The 15,603-nt window shown below is 44.4% G+C and overlaps 2 protein-coding genes across 4 annotated transcripts; both read left to right on the top strand.

Moving 5' to 3' along the window:
* The first annotated feature begins 263 nt into the window (after positions 1 to 263).
* Positions 264 to 4,858, top strand: LOC120651217 (calmodulin-binding transcription activator 3-like). 3 transcript variants are annotated; one of them, XM_039928640.1, is made up of 8 exons: positions 264 to 430; positions 558 to 677; positions 759 to 1,087; positions 1,672 to 2,049; positions 2,188 to 2,882; positions 2,966 to 3,506; positions 3,918 to 4,262; positions 4,393 to 4,858. In XM_039928640.1, the coding sequence occupies exons 1-8, from the start codon at positions 319 to 321 to the stop codon at positions 4,501 to 4,503; spliced, it is 2,631 nt and encodes an 876-aa protein (XP_039784574.1). In that variant the 5' UTR covers positions 264 to 318; the 3' UTR covers positions 4,504 to 4,858. The 3 variants fall into 3 exon arrangements, with proteins under 3 accessions (XP_039784574.1, XP_039784573.1, XP_039784575.1); XM_039928639.1 differs by having other exon boundaries at positions 265 to 430; positions 555 to 677; XM_039928641.1 differs by having other exon boundaries at positions 266 to 430; positions 529 to 677.
* An 8,758-nt stretch (positions 4,859 to 13,616) lies between these two features.
* LOC120651216 (aquaporin PIP2-2-like) lies at positions 13,617 to 14,853 on the top strand. Its single transcript, XM_039928638.1, has one exon. It carries the CDS (start codon positions 13,724 to 13,726, stop codon positions 14,552 to 14,554), a length of 831 nt encoding a protein of 276 aa, XP_039784572.1. The 5' UTR covers positions 13,617 to 13,723; the 3' UTR covers positions 14,555 to 14,853.
* Positions 14,854 to 15,603: the final 750 nt, after the last annotated feature.

Here is a 15,603-nt window from a genome sequence, read left to right as displayed (position 1 = left end):
AACTTTTCCAGGAGGGTTGTTAGAAGCTAGTTGAAGCTTGATAGTGGAACACTATTCTGTTATAAGTTATTGTAGACTAAGAAAGAGTTTCTCCAATCTGCTTTTTGTTCATAGCCTCATATCGTCAAGTTTATGTCATGTATCTTGTTTCAATTTCGAATCTTGAAGACAAATGACCATAGCATGTTATATTGGGAATAGTTTTGCCTCACCTGTTTGCTCTGGCAAAAAGTTGCATAAGGTCACATTTTTTTTTTCTGATGGTGTGGATATGACTTTCAGGGTGGGAAGTCATCTCGTGCTAGGGTAAATAATAACATGATTCAAGAAGCTGCTGTGGATAGTCCTTTAAGTCAATTACCCTCACAGACTATAGAGGGTGAAAGCTCACTTAGTGGACAAGCCTCAGAGTACGAAGAAGCAGAATCAGGTAGGAAGTTATGGCTGTTTTCTGGTATTATGTAATGGCAGATAAAAGTACCATGCGGCTAAAATAGTTTCACTGATACATATTCCAATTATGCACAGAATATCTAAAGCAAAATTCGGTGCAGCAGATATTTATTCAGGAGGAGCCGGATACCACTCTTTCACTGGGATGCAGCAGCATGAAAATGGAACTGGACCCGTGATAGATTCTTCTGTCTTCAGCCCATACACACCTGCTTCATCCATAGGTAATCACAGTTCGATCAAACTTTATGTGCTTTGAACCTTAGTGTAGTGATCACAGTCAGTTCTTTGCCACAAAATTACAGGCAATTACCAGGGGCTGCATCCCATGACACAAAATACAAGCTTCTATCCTGGTAACCAACATAGTTCTCCTCTGGTTCTTAATGGATCAAGCACGGGGGTTGCAACGAACGGGTATGCAAATCAAACTGATCCTACATCGTGGAATCCGGTGATAGAACTAGACAATGGGCCTGTTCAAATGCCTCTCCAGTTTCCTGTTCCTCCTGAGCAAGGCACTTCCACGGAAGGCTTGGGAATTGACTATTTGACATTCGATGAAGTATATTCTGATGGCCTCAGTCTCAAGGATATTGGCGCTGCAGGAGCTAGTGGAGAATCATTTTGGCAGGTTTGTTGATCTGCCATTCTGTACAATGATACTTATGAAGATTGCTATGATTCCATGATATGAACTAGTCATTTCTCATATCATTATAGCTGATATTTTTGTTGTTTACCTCCTTAACCATTATGGGAAATGAAAAGTTAGTAATTGCCATCATGAGAATTTAACTGCAAATGTACCTGTATTTACTATACAAATGCTTTTGCGGTTTTCCATTTTTTTACACTCTTTATGGTTAAAGAGGCACCACTGAAATGTACATCCATCTACTCTACCAGCTACAACTAGTTACAAATTAATTAAATAAGTCATACCTTTTCTAAGTTCTGCAAGGCATTATAAATTCAAATTCATACATTTTGATCTGATTTTTTATTCCAATGATCATTAGAATTTGTATAATTATTATGGCATTATATTGCTTCCTTAAGAGGTGCTTTACTTAGTAATGAGTAGACTTTGTTCAATAAAATACAGTGAGAATCACTTGAAATAAGCAGCATACTGTATCTAACTATTTTCACTTGGTTCTTCTGTTTGGTATAATTTGTATTTAACTGTATCTAACTGAATTTGTTGCATTTCAGTTCCCTGGTGCTACAGGTGATTTGTCTGCACCAGAGAGCAACTTCCCACAGCCAAATGATGGTTCTCTGGAGGCAGCCATTGGCTATCCATTTTTGAAAACTCAGTCATCCAATCTATCTGATATCCTAAAAGACAGCTTTAAGAAAACTGACAGTTTTACAAGATGGATGAGCAAAGAGCTTCTTGAAGTGGAGGATTCCCAAATTCAATCTAGTTCTGGGGCATACTGGAGCACTGAAGAAGCAGATAGTATCATTGAAGCATCAAGCCGTGAGCCGCTGGAACAGTTCACTGTTTCCCCAATGCTCTCGCAGGACCAGCTCTTTAGTATAGTTGATTTTGCTCCAACCTGGACCTATGTGGGATCAAAGACCAAGGTATGGTACAATGAGTGGAAGGTTTACTTGTTTGTTCCTAAGCTTGAAAATCATGGTATTTGACAGGAATTTTCCCTGATGGTTCTAATTGAAGTACTTTTGCGCATATTCTCACAGAATGTTTTGCATGCCATGCAGATTTTAGTTACTGGTAGCTTCCTGAATAACAGTAAAGTCACTGAGAGATGCAAGTGGTCATGTATGTTTGGAGAAGTTGAAGTTCCAGCAAAAATTTTAGCAGATGGTACTCTTCTCTGTTATTCGCCCCAGCATAAACCTGGTAGAGTACCTTTCTATATCACCTGCTCCAACAGGTTGGCCTGCAGTGAAGTGCGAGAGTTTGAATTTCGACCAACTGTCACCCAATACATGGACGCTCCTAGTCCACATGGTGCAACAAACAAAGTTTATTTCCAGATACGTCTTGATAAACTGTTGTCCCTTGGACCAGATGAATACCAGGCAACTGTATCCAATCCCAGCCTTGAGATGATTGAATTAAGCAAGAAGATAAGTTCACTAATGGCGAGCAATGATGAGTGGTCCAACTTGTTAAAGTTGGCTGTTGATAATGAGCCTTCTACTGATGATCAGCAGGATCAGTTTGCTGAAAACTTGATTAAGAATAAATTGCATGTCTGGCTTCTCAATAAAGTTAGTGTGGGTGGTAAGGGACCCAGTGTGTTAGATGATGAAGGACAGGGCGTGCTTCACTTAGCAGCTGCCCTTGGATATGATTGGGCTGTAAGGCCAACACTTGCTGCTGGCGTGAATATAAATTTCAGAGATGTTCATGGGTGGACTGCTCTCCACTGGGCTGCCTTTTGTGGCCGGTAAGTTGTTATAGGTGACATCAGGTACTACATTCATCTTCTTTTTTTGTATATTGATCATTTTGTAATGGTTTGTGATGCAGAGAGCGGACTGTAGTTGCGCTTATTGCCCTGGGAGCAGCTCCTGGAGCTTTGACAGATCCATATCCTGACTTCCCTGAAAGTACACCAGCAGATCTTGCATCTGCTAATGGTCAAAAGGGAATATCTGGTTTCTTGGCGGAGTCCTCTCTGACGAGTCATCTTCAGGCCCTCAATCTTAAGGAAGCTAATATGGCCGAAATATCTGGTCTGCCTGGTATTGGAGATGTTACAGAGAGGGATTCATTGCAGCCTCCAAGCGGAGATTCATTGGGTCCTGTTCGAAATGCTGCTCAAGCTGCTGCTCGGATATATCAAGTTTTTAGGGTGCAATCCTTCCAGAGGAAGCAAGCAGCTCAATATGAGGATGATAAAGGTGGGTTGTCAGATGAGCGTGCCCTTTCACTCCTTTCTGTCAAGCCATCCAAGCCAGGGCAGCTTGATCCCCTGCATTCTGCTGCAACTCGTATACAGAATAAATTCAGGGGATGGAAGGGGAGAAAGGAATTTCTTCTTATCAGGCAGCGTATTGTCAAGATCCAGGTATATAAATGCAGTGTACATTTCATCCGGTTTGACAAGAATGTGTAATATTATCAAATATAAGAATCCAGCATGAAATTTGCTTCCGTTTCTCATTCCTTTGTTTGGAGGACATGGAAATGTATTGCCTGTTTGCCAACACTTAGTATCAATGAATTTCATAATTCAAAGGTGTCTGCCTGCTAGCTCAACTCACTTTTCGGGTGTTTAGGCATGTAATTGGCAGCATGGCAACAGTGGGATATTGTTTACTTCTGTGTGCTTTATGATTACACGGTGTATCTATCTGGAGTGTAATATACATGCCATGCTATTTGAGACTTGTGTACAATATCTGGAATTGCTAGCTAGCCTGTACATCATCATATGAAAGATTTTTTTTAAACCTTTTGTCTTTTGGTGTCTTGTTAGGCTCATGTGCGAGGTCACCAAGTGAGGAAGCATTATCGGAAAATAGTTTGGTCTGTTGGGATTGTTGAGAAAGTTATCCTGCGCTGGCGGCGAAGAGGGGCTGGGTTACGTGGGTTTCGGTCTACAGAAGCTTCAACAGAGGGCAGCAGTGGCGGAACACGTAGCAATATGATCAAAGATAAGCCTTCTGGAGATGACTATGATTTCTTGCAAGAAGGACGAAAGCAAACTGAAGAACGGCTCCAGAAAGCTCTTGCCAGAGTGAAGTCCATGGCTCAATACCCGGAAGCAAGGGACCAGTACCAGAGGATTTTGACTGTTGTGTCAAAAATGCAGGAGTCCCAGGTAGTGTGTTGAATTATTCTTGGAATTTGATCTATATTCAAATGAGTCCGTCCCCGTCGTTTTTAATTCCAAATGATAGTCGAATGCTGTCATGAAGCGCTGATGGCATTGTTGGCTGCTTGTATGACAGGCTATGCAAGAAAAGATGCTCGAGGAGTCCGCAGAGATGGACGATGGTTATTTCATGAATGAATTGCAGGAGCTGTGGGATGATGATACACCTCTTCCTGGTTATTTCTAGTGTTGATGACTAATTGTTGAGTGCCTCTGTAGATTATTGCCCATTTCCTCTTGGGTGCTACTACTGATTTGATGGTGCCCATGGCTGAGATCCTGAAATAGCATTGCAAAAGCATGATCCGATATGCTTTGAATGTGGGCTTAGTTGTGGCAGTTGTTTATTATGACATAGCCTTGTGTACAGTAGAAACCTTATATATCGTTGAAGGAGCAGTGTATTTACAGTATGAAACTGATGTAAACATAGGGATCGTATATGAATTGATTGCTGTGTGCGCGGCTTTTGGGAGTTTGTGAGGGTTTCTTTGTATTGCATTGTATATGTTATCATCGTTTTTGTTGACTGCTGGTTAGCATGTTGCAGCGTCATAAAGGCCTGTCTTTCTGCTGGTTTGATATATGCGATTGGTTCAGGCCCTGTTTAATTCCCAGAACTCAAAAAAATTTCTACACGCCGAATTTTCGGACACATGTATGGAGCATTAAATGCAGTTGAAAAAAATAATTAATTACACAGTCTAATTGATTAGTACGAGATGAATCTTTTAAGTTTAATTAGTTCATAATTAGATATTATTTATCAAGTAACAACGAAATGTGCTACAATATCAAAATTAACAACTTTTCACCAACTGAACCAGGCAACGCACAGTCATCATGAAGTGGTGTAGGGCCAGGTTGATTAGTTTATTTCACAATCTGGCCAGGCTTCTTCGAGATTTTGATCGCCTGCCTGCGCAAGTATCAGTATTACCACCTTGCACGCGAACGCGATATGGTGACATTACTGCTTGAATTCATTTGTTCCTTGCTGTTACACTCATGCTATTACATTTGTTCCTTTGTATTGTACTATTGTTGTTCTCTCAAATTTGAATTCGGTTCAGTGTAAGTTTGTTTGAATTCTTGTTTGATGCAGTAAATCATCTTTTTCTCTTTCTTTTTAGCCCACCCCAGCTTCCCCACTTTTCTTTTTTGCTTCCCGGCCCAACATCAGTCTCTTTTCTTTCGCTTCCTTATTTTTTTTCTAGCACACGCGTGCACCTAGCGCAACAACCTATCGGCCTAGCATTTAGCAACCCACTTGTTGGCCCAGCCACGCCCTCTCTCTTTTGTCTCCCTCTTTCTTCCCCTCAGCTCGACCTTTCCGATCAGCCCAACTTGCCCCCTCCCCACCCTCCCCCGCGCGACCGGCCCATCCCTCCTCCTTAGCCAAGTATGCCCGCCTGTTCCACCATCACCCTTTCTCTTTCTCACCGATGTGAGGGACCCGCCTATCAGCCTCATTTTCAACCTCTTGTCTCCAATCCGGATCCATGCTGTAGTCCAAGCTCCTAACGATGCCCTGCCTCTCCTTCCTTTCAAGCCCCGCACGCCAAGGTCGGCACCCGGCTTATAACAGGCGGCCTCCAGCACCGCTTTTGGCCATCAAAATCCACCAACATTGCTTCAAACCCTAGGATTTTTTGCCACCAAAGCTTGAGCTCGGCCACCCTGTTGATCTCCCCATTCTCTGCGAGTTCGTCGACAAGAAATAACTCTGAAGCTTCCTTGTAAGTTATAGAAGCGAATCGAGCCATTTCCCCTTTATTTTCCCTCTTCCTGAGCTTAATTACTCACCGTAGTACCTGATCTTCCCTTTGCTGTTGCCCAGGGGAAACGCCATGTTAAGTCTGCCCGGTGCCTATGCAGGTAATTTTTTTTACCACTAACTAAGCTTAAAATTATCATATAATCCTGAGAAGTTATTTTAGTCCATGAAGGAGTGCACCATGGTCAATTTGGAATTGGCTTCGCCCCTACTATTGCCAGTGATGTTCCACGTCTCTTTCTTCCCAACCAAATCCCAACGATACGGTGCCCTATAGCTCAAACCCAGGCCATCTCCGGCGAACTTCGCCACCAGTCACCGCCACCTGCCGCCGACTCCAGTAAAAGCCGTTGTCCCTCTCCTCTCCTTTACGCTGTAGCTGTCTGAACTAAGATCAAGGGCCAGATCCATAGCCATGTGTTGGTCAACTAAGTCAAATCAGGCCGTCCTATCCTTTTTGCATAAGAGTCCTCCGGTTTCGGCTAATCAATCTGTAGCCCAGCTCTATAGAAAAATAGTTAGAACCTGTCATTTTTCAGCTAATCAACCCACAGTCCAGCTCTGTAGAAAAATATTTAGAACCGTGCATTTTTTTCTTTATGTTTTAGCCCCTGATCTTTATATAAATAAAATCTAACATCACATCAAGATTCACAGGTAAAGGTGAATCTTGGAATAATATGTATGCATGTATCATATTAAAAGAGAAAGCCGTGTCCGTCTTAGTTCTAGCCTTCACTCGAGGACTTGCAAATGACTAAGTTTGGGGGAGCTTGTTGATGCTCGTTACAAACCAATTTTGACCGTCGATTCCTTCATAAAAATGGAATGAAAGCAAGAACTAACATTAGATTAGGGCCGCTATCTAACGGATTCTACAAATATTGGTCTAAAAATGTGCGTAGGTAAATTTGGGCTAGAAATGCATAGAAAATACAATAAAGATCAAAGCTACAAAAATCCAAGACTGAGCATACAGATCCATGGGCTCACAAACTAGGCTAAACCGACCTTGAAACTTGCCATGCACGCGGATAAGGATGTGGGATCCAACTAGAAGCTTCTTGGCAAAAGGCAGTTCTAGGAGGTCTGCCGAGCCATGGGTGGGCCTGTTCGCCTCCATCTTCCATGTGGCGGCCTGTGGTGGCTTGTCAATGGCGGTTGTGCATGCCCGAGCTATTTTATCGCCAGAAACGACCTGTGCAACCCTATAAATACTAGAGGGGGTTCCTAAATGAGACACACCTTCATACTCCTCTCTTGTACTCTCAGTCTCATACTTGACCTTTTAGCTTGTCCTGGAGGTGTAGCGCTGCCTCAATTGTGTTAAAAAGTATGGAGAGAGTGAGAGAAAGTCGGGGAAGTGCTGGGTATGCGCTACCAACACTCTTCTACTTGTACCTCGACGAATACTTATCAATCATAGTAAGTATTCATGATTTTTTTGTGCTTTAGTTTCTTAGTTAATATTAGTTCTAATCTTCTAGTTGTTTATGGGGCCATCGTTCACTAGTTCACTAGTTTCGTGGATACTCTAGAGTAAGACTCCTGATAGAGATAGATGGTCTTGTACGACTCTAGAGTTAGTAAAAGATGGTGTAGACGTAGTGTCTAGATTACACTTTACCTTTAGTTGTTGTATACCCTATGGTTTGTAGAGGTAGGTATGGTAGGTGGTGATAGTCTTGTCTACTCTCTGTAATCCTCCACATCCGAATATATTGCAGAAGTCTATATTATCAGAGATGCCTGGTTTTATCCAGGAGAAGCTAGTAGCCCGAAGTAAACGACTCAGTTAGTTCTATCTTATCTCAGATTCTTAGCCTTAAAAATCCTCTCTACCACTTATCTCCTATGTAATGTGGTGTTCTTGGATGAACTTAAACCTTAGATAATATACTCATGTTCATCTGTGTATACGATACCCTAAAATACTACTGTGTGAAAGATACAATGATATCTGTGCACTTGCAGATTTATGTGTGATGTTACAAACCAACACTCGCGTGGGCGGACGGGGACCCCTCACGGCGGTGGGACAGTGGGACGGCAGAGCGGAGGGGTGGGGATGGCTAGACAACGTGATGGCAGTGGTGCGGACCGGCTCACGAGCTGCGGCGTCATGAGGGGGAGCGAGAGAGAAGGCACCAGGACGGAAGAGATAGGAGCCATCGTGAGGTGTGTGGGGTGGGGCCGTGGGGGAGGGGTGGAAGGCTCATATCGTACGAGGAGATGACCGGACGGTTGAGGTGCGAAGTCGGCAGGACAATAAAGCGTGAGGAGGGGCTCGGGTCGCACGGTTTACTGGTTTCCCAATAATAGTGACTTTTAGTAGTAGAGATTATGCAACTTGGGTATGATTGGAAGGTCTGCTAGTGGTGAGAGTTGACGAAGGATGGTATAAATCTTATATGGATTCCGATTCATGTACGACCTGTTTCTCCGTTTATGAACTCATTGGAATTTCCATACACTGATGAGATAGTGCACACATTGACGCACTGATTTGTGTGGTAATGACTTATGGAGATGATATCATTGATGTCGACTATGATTGAAGGCTAGATGTGTTGATAGCTAGGAATGAAACTATATTTATAGACCTTATGGAGGAATTTTATGAGGAGCATGATATCTATGACTTTTTTACAATGGGCAACTGATGGTATAGAAAATGTCTAGCACATTCAATTTGAATGGCAACTGTGAAAGATTTTTAGGAATAGATAAAAACATACTTTTAGGGGCGTATGCGGGTCACGGCCTAACCCGCACCTACAAATCGATTTGTAGGAGCAGGTGAGACCCACCTCTACAAATTAATTTTCATAAAATGAAAAATTTAAAAGAAAACTCGAAAAGAGCAAAATAAAAAAGAAAAATATCTCGGCCAATCATCCACCACCACAATCCCCTCTACTACCCAAGGTAAAAAAATATCCCAGCCAACCAGCCACCACCACAAGCCCCTCTACTACCAAGGTAAACTTTTTGACAAAATATGTACACTTGCGTAAACAGGGGTTCGAACCACTTATCCTTTGCCTTGTGTGTACCCTCATCTTCACCATTCCATACAATCACTCGTGACTCTATGAGATATACTATTCTTTTGTATTAACTTTGAAATCGATTTGTAAGGGTAGGTGACGCTATCACCCGCTCTTAGAAATTCATTTCTAGAGGCGAGTGCCGTCATCACCTGCCCTAAAAATATTTTTCTATTTTATTTTAAGAATTTATTTTAATCTTTAAATATAGAAGAACAAATAAAAAAGTAAAACTTCGGCACTATTATTAATGGGAATTATAGAAACAGAAAAAATATACCAAAGATATTTCAGTGTAAATAAAGATTATGATTGTGAAAACCTTAAAGTATGACTTCAGTTGTATGAGATATTATATATTCATAACCATGTGTAGGGCACAACTAGTAAATGATCTTGTGATCCTATACTATCTTAAGTTAATAATGTATAAACTATAAAAGTTTTGATCTTACTACTATATGGAACTACTATACATCCAAGGTTGTTTTAATTTTTTTGACACTTCAAGATTTTGAAATTTAAGAACTTATAACATTTTATGGACAATTAAATGATCTTAAATGAAAAAGTTACCAACTACAAAATTTTAGATCTTGTCAACCTGTATAGTTTTGATATAAAGTTTGACTTCATCCGAGATCATATGAAAAACTTATAATTATTTTGCGTGAGATCATTTGTAGGAGCGGGTCTTACAATCACGTGCCTTTGAAAATTATTTTTAGGGGAGGGTGGCGCCAGCACACGCCTCTAAAAATGCATTTTCAGGGTAGTTGACGCCATCAACTGTCACTAAAAACATATAGCCATTTTTGGTAACGTCAGGAGCGGGTGAATTGCTACGGTACACCGCTTCGTTTGTAGGTACGGGTTATCTTTTAGGCTACCCTTAGAAAAAAAAATAAGGCACCTCCTACAAATTATTTTTATAGTAGTGTGGGCAACCGATGATATAAACTCATTTGTACTGTCGATTCTTGTTCTAGACCACTGTAAATTTGTTTGTACAGTCGATTCTCACCTGCTTGTAGAAAGAGTCCTAGGCTGTTTGTTCTAGTAAATGTAAGTAATTTAATTAGATGTGTGCCCCCAATAAAGTCATCCACGGATTATTATATCTCTCAAAATTATTATTAGCCCGTGCAGTGAGCATGCGCTGATGGACTAGTCAGTAAAGTGTGTGGTTTTCTCTACATTAAACAACATAAGAGCAACTCCAGTAGGGAGAGCAAATGAGCTTCCATATAAAGATTTAGTCGGTGGAGATCAAAAATTAATCTCCAGCAGGGGACCAAATGGGCTGCCATTTTGGTAGGCCTTCCAAATTTCTCCCCCCACCCCCTCAATTTGGTGGCCCTCTATTTGGGCAGACAACTGTGAGCCCCAACAATTTCTTTTTTTTTCATTCCCCCATCCCAGTGGCCCCCGCCCCTGTCGGCCAAGGCGCCACCGCCCCCAACTCCTCGTTACTTGTCTTGGATTTCACCCCCACCTCCCTCCCTCCCTCCCTCCCTCCGCCTTCGAGCACCACCGAATCCTAGATCTCGTACTGGCGGCGGCGGCAGCAGTAGTAGCCATGGCCAAGCCCTGGGGCGGCGTCGGCGCATGGGCGCTCGACGCCGAGCTCTCCGAGGAGGAGCGCTAGAGCGTCGCGGCCGTCCCGCCGCTCGAGCTCGCCGGGGCGCCGCCAGCTTCCCCAACCTCCGCGAGGTGGGCGCGCCCGTGGAGCCGGAGCGCTCCACCGAGGAGCTCGACTGCTCCCACGGCTTCCGCTTCTATAGCGGCGGCGGGTTCGGCAGCCCCGACGGAGGCGAGCGCCGCGGGTTCGACGACAAGGGCCGCCGCAGGGCAGCGGTGGGGTTGCAGGCGCCGGCGGCACGGGGTAGGGAACGAACGAGTGGGAGAGGTGTGTGGCGTGCTGAGAGAATGATAAGTGGGGCCTAGTTGTCAGTTGAAAAAATGGAAGCCCAATTTACTCAACCCGCTGGAGTGGAAGCCCATATTTGGGTGAGTAAAATTTAGAAGTGAGCTTCTAAATGTGCATTTGCTCACCCAAATTTAGCAGCCCTACTGGAGTTGCTCTAAGCATATATATATATATATATATATATATATATATATATATATATATATATATATATTAACTAACTAATTAAGCAGTCGCATTACAGTATCATGCATGCATGCTACCAATTACTAATTTTGTGCTTGCATATAGTAACTCGCTGCGGTATTAGCAAAGCTAGTCTCTGATTGTAATTTCAGCAAAGACAAATAGCTAGCAAAAAAGGATGCATATGAATATATGATGATGGGGAAAAAGGACTAAAGTCGAAAGAGAAAAAAAAGCCACTTTATTCCTAACCGGTGATGCAAAAGGACGCTGCCAAAGCTTATTTGATTCCTACGTACCCATGCCTCTCCTTGGATGCTTGTGAAACTTTGGGCGCGGATTTATCCTAGCAATATATTTCAAGCACTTCCACTAATCCATATAATAGTACTACCCGTTGCATGCATGCGCTGTATTATAAATGTGTTAGTTATCTGTTCACATGAGCAGGATTGGATCGATGAAATGATATGACATACTCTGAAAATAAAGCCACAGGAATATATAAGTACCCATTGCTTAATCCTTAAGCAAACATGTTTCTTTCTTTTCCTTCTGTTCTGTGTATCATGGTACTTTATACTTATTACTATAATGTACCATGATACGCATAAATGTGATGCGCTAGCTAGGATTTTGTTTTTTACACGATGCAGATTAATTAGTAGATAACAGAAGCCAAAGTGAAAGAAATTAAGGTGTCTAGGATGCAACGTGTTAAGGCATACTTAAGTGCCTAACAATAAAGAAAGATAACTTCTTGCCTCACTAACAGTTTTTAGCATTGGTATTTTCACAGCCGGTTCTGAAGTAGGTGGACGCCCTGGACTATTGGGCCGGCGGTGAAACCAAACCATTTTCACCGCCGGCACTGGTTTGGTTTCACCGCCGCTCCTATAGTCCACTACGGCCACCTACTATAGTGCCAGCAGTGAAAATTATTTTCAGCCTATGTCTAGGGCTATAGGTGAAAATGGTACAGTATATATCCCCCTTTCCTCCTTCTACTCGAGTCCACCACTATTTTTGCAGCCATTTCTCACAATGTTGATCAAGATTCTGGCCCTCTTTTGAAGTATAGACATCATCTACTCGGTTTGAGGTTAGTAACTAGTAACCTATTCAATTTGGTTGTTTCATTGGCTAGATTTCTAATTCCTAGTTTGAATTTGGTGGAGAGGCTCTGTTTATGGTAGAGGCAAAATCCACAACAAAATGCATAAGGAGGCTAGTGAATTTAAAGTATGGATGTCGAAATTCGAGTCTCTTTATGTTTAGTGTTCTAATATATTTTTTCTATTCTCATTCTTTTTGAGATTACACAGTAGCAGCATTTAGGATACTTGATTATATATAGATATTCAGTATATATTTTAATACATTCTTTCTATTCTAATTCTTTGTTGCAGCGTGTGGAGCTTCGAACTTCAGAGTTGCTACTAATTGATATCATAACACTTCAAGAGGAGCTTGCTGGATTTATTGTGGACCATGTTGTGAATACAGGTGCAGAGTTCTCCCTCATCTAGCTTGAAGGATTTTGTTTTAAATTTGTGCATCATATTATGTATGATTCATGGTATGGACTAATATATGGACTTGTAGTTTCAAATCGATGTATGGACTTGGTATTGGTATATGAGCATGTGACAGTATGTAAGATTTATTTGTATTTACTGTATGAGATTAGATGTATTTATTATGTGAGAATGAATTGTATGAATGTTGTAGCCTTATGTGTATAGAATTATTGAAATGCTGTTTAATTTTGATAAAGGTGATGGAGTAAGCAGGAGGCCGGTGGTGATAACATTATTTTCACAGCTGGCACCTAAACTGGCGGTGAAAATAGGTTTAAGGCCTGCCCTTAAAATTATTATGTAGTGCTGTGCCTGCATAATTACTAGGCACTTGTATAAAGTTAATCTATGCAATGCAAACTTTAAACACACCTGGTGCAAAGTATAACAACATAGCCTTCTTATAACACGTGGTCCACCAATTACTTCGCTCTATCTAGACACAATAGAGGCAGCCTTAATTTGCAGTATCGATTGTGTAACTCGTGTTACTATTAAATGTCTCTCTCTAATCTGACATACGGCCGGCATGAGGACATAAGGCGAGTGTTTTACATTAACAAATTAAGCACCGCCGTGTCATGGCTTTGTCGGTTAGTTGGAGGCTTTACAATCCTCGATTTCTACCGTACTACGGTGAAATTGAGTAAACATTGTGTTTTAGCTTTTAATAATTATAATATTTTGAGGAAACTTAGCACTGGTGTGGTTGTCAAATTTGGTTACGAAGAAGTGTTATTCTGAGACTCCCTCCCCTATATATACACTGTATCAGGACAGAGATGCTCCATCGATCAACACTTCATCAACAGGTGCTAGAACATGTACGATAGCTAATAGGCTTCCTTGCTTTCAGTAGTCGCTAGACGAATACTAGCCAATCCATGGAGACCGTGGGAGCCAAGAAGGATTACAAAGACCCCGCCCCGGCACCGCTCGTGAACGCCGGGGAGCTGGGCAAGTGGTCCCTCTACCGCGCCGTCATCGCCGAGTTCGTCGCCACGCTGCTCTTCGTCTACGTCGCGCTGGCCACCGTCATCGGCCACAAGCGCCAGGACGAGGCCCAGCCGTGCGGTGGCGTCGGTGTGCTGGGCATCGCCTGGTCCTTCGGCGGCATGATCTTCGTGCTCGTCTACTGCACCGCCGGCATCTCCGGCGGCCACGTCAACCCGGCGGTCACCTTCGCCCTGCTGCTCGCGCGCAAGGTCTCACTAGTGCGCGCCGTGCTCTACGTGGTCGCGCAGTGCCTGGGCGCCATCTGCGGCGCCGGCCTCGTCAGGGCCTTCCACGGCGGCGCCAACTACCTGCGCTTTGGCGGCGGTGCGAACGAGCTCTCCGCCGGCTACTCCAAGGGAGCTGGGCTGGCCGCCGAGATAGTCGGCACCTTCGTGCTCGTCTACACTGTCTTCTCGGCCACCGATCCCAAGCGCAAGGTTAGAGATACGCACGTCCCGGTCCTTGCGCCGCTGCCCATCGGGTTCGCGGTGTTCATGGTGCACCTGGCCACCATCCCCGTCACTGGCACGGGCATCAACCCGGCTAGGAGCCTGGGACCAGCCGTGGTGTACAACCAGCGGAAGGCTTGGGAGGATCACTGGGTTTTCTGGGTCGGCCCACTCATCGGCGCCGCAGCCGCCATGGTCTACCACCAGCTGGTCCTCCGCGCTGGCGCAGCCAAGGCCTTCGCATCCTGGCGCAACAGCAACCATATCTGAATCTGATCGATCAATCGGTCGACAAAACGATGATGCTTGGATTGTTCCAAATTCTAGGCGCGCGTGCACGTGTATTCTGTCTCCGATATCTATAGGTTATGTGCATCCGAGCCCATTACAGCCATTCCCATTCCACCGTGCACATCGTATCGTCACATAATGCCTCTTTTGTTTCCGTACCGCTAAATTCTACTACTACACTACTGCACCCATGCATTGATCGAAATTTACTATGTAAAACAATGTATACTGCTTTTACAATGTTCCTGTACAAACGGGAGATGCTAGTTGTTTCATGATGAGTAAATTGCACCCCAGGTCCCCGAACTTGTAGCGAAGTTGCGCTTAGGTCCTCAAACTCTCAAATCGTCCATCTGAGTCCCTAAAGTACATTAAGCGTTTCACGAGGGTCCCAAACATGCCACGCATGCATCCGAAGCTGACGTGGCATGCCACGTGGCGCCACGGTGGCGAATATTTGCAAAAAAAAAAGACCCTAAATTTTTTATCTTCTCATATTTGGTCATTTCTCTCTCTCCCTCACCAATCTCTCTCTCTGCATCCTCCCGGCGCCACCATCCCCTCCGGCCGCCGCGCCGCCTTCTGCCCCTGCTGCAGCCCCCGCAGGCCATCGCCGCACCTCGCCCACGGCCGCATCTCGCAGAAGCCGTCGCCGCCGTGCCTCGCCTGCGGCAGCATCCTGCACCGGCCGACGCCGCCGTGCCTCGCCTACGGCCGCATCCCGCACTGGCCACCGCCGTCGTGCCTCGCCTACGGCCGCATCCCGCACTGGCCACCGCCGTCGTGCTTCCCCCGCGCTGGCCGTCGCCGCACCTCGCCCACGGCCGCATCACGCGCTGACCGCCACCGCCGCCGCGCTTCGCCCCGCCGCGTGCGGGGCCGCCGAGCTCCCTTGCAGCCGCATGGGTGAGGGCTACTCAAAGCCACGCCATGGCCAGAACAGGGCCACGACAGCTGCAGGCCGGCGCACGCACGCACGAGCCTCGCCGCGCCGCCTTGCTCCTACTCCACCCCCACACGCCGGCCTG

The sequence above is a fragment of the Panicum virgatum genome, chromosome 9K (genome assembly GCF_016808335.1).
Source record: "Panicum virgatum strain AP13 chromosome 9K, P.virgatum_v5, whole genome shotgun sequence".
Classification (NCBI taxonomy): domain Eukaryota; kingdom Viridiplantae; phylum Streptophyta; class Magnoliopsida; order Poales; family Poaceae; genus Panicum; species Panicum virgatum.
This window is presented reverse-complemented; position numbering and strand designations above follow the sequence as displayed.

Bases quoted from the DNA above. Each gene is read 5' to 3' on its own strand.
- LOC120651217 (XM_039928639.1), top strand. From the start codon at position 319: ATGATTCAAGAAGCTGCTGTGGATAGTCCTTTAAGTCAATTACCCTCA. The intron at 1,088-1,671 runs GTTTGTTGATCT...GTTGCATTTCAG, and splicing joins GTGGAGAATCATTTTGGCAG to TTCCCTGGTGCTACAGGTGA. The intron at 3,507-3,917 runs GTATATAAATGC...GTGTCTTGTTAG, and splicing joins AGCGTATTGTCAAGATCCAG to GCTCATGTGCGAGGTCACCA.
- LOC120651216 (XM_039928638.1), top strand. From the start codon at position 13,724: ATGGAGACCGTGGGAGCCAAGAAGGATTACAAAGACCCCGCCCCGGCA.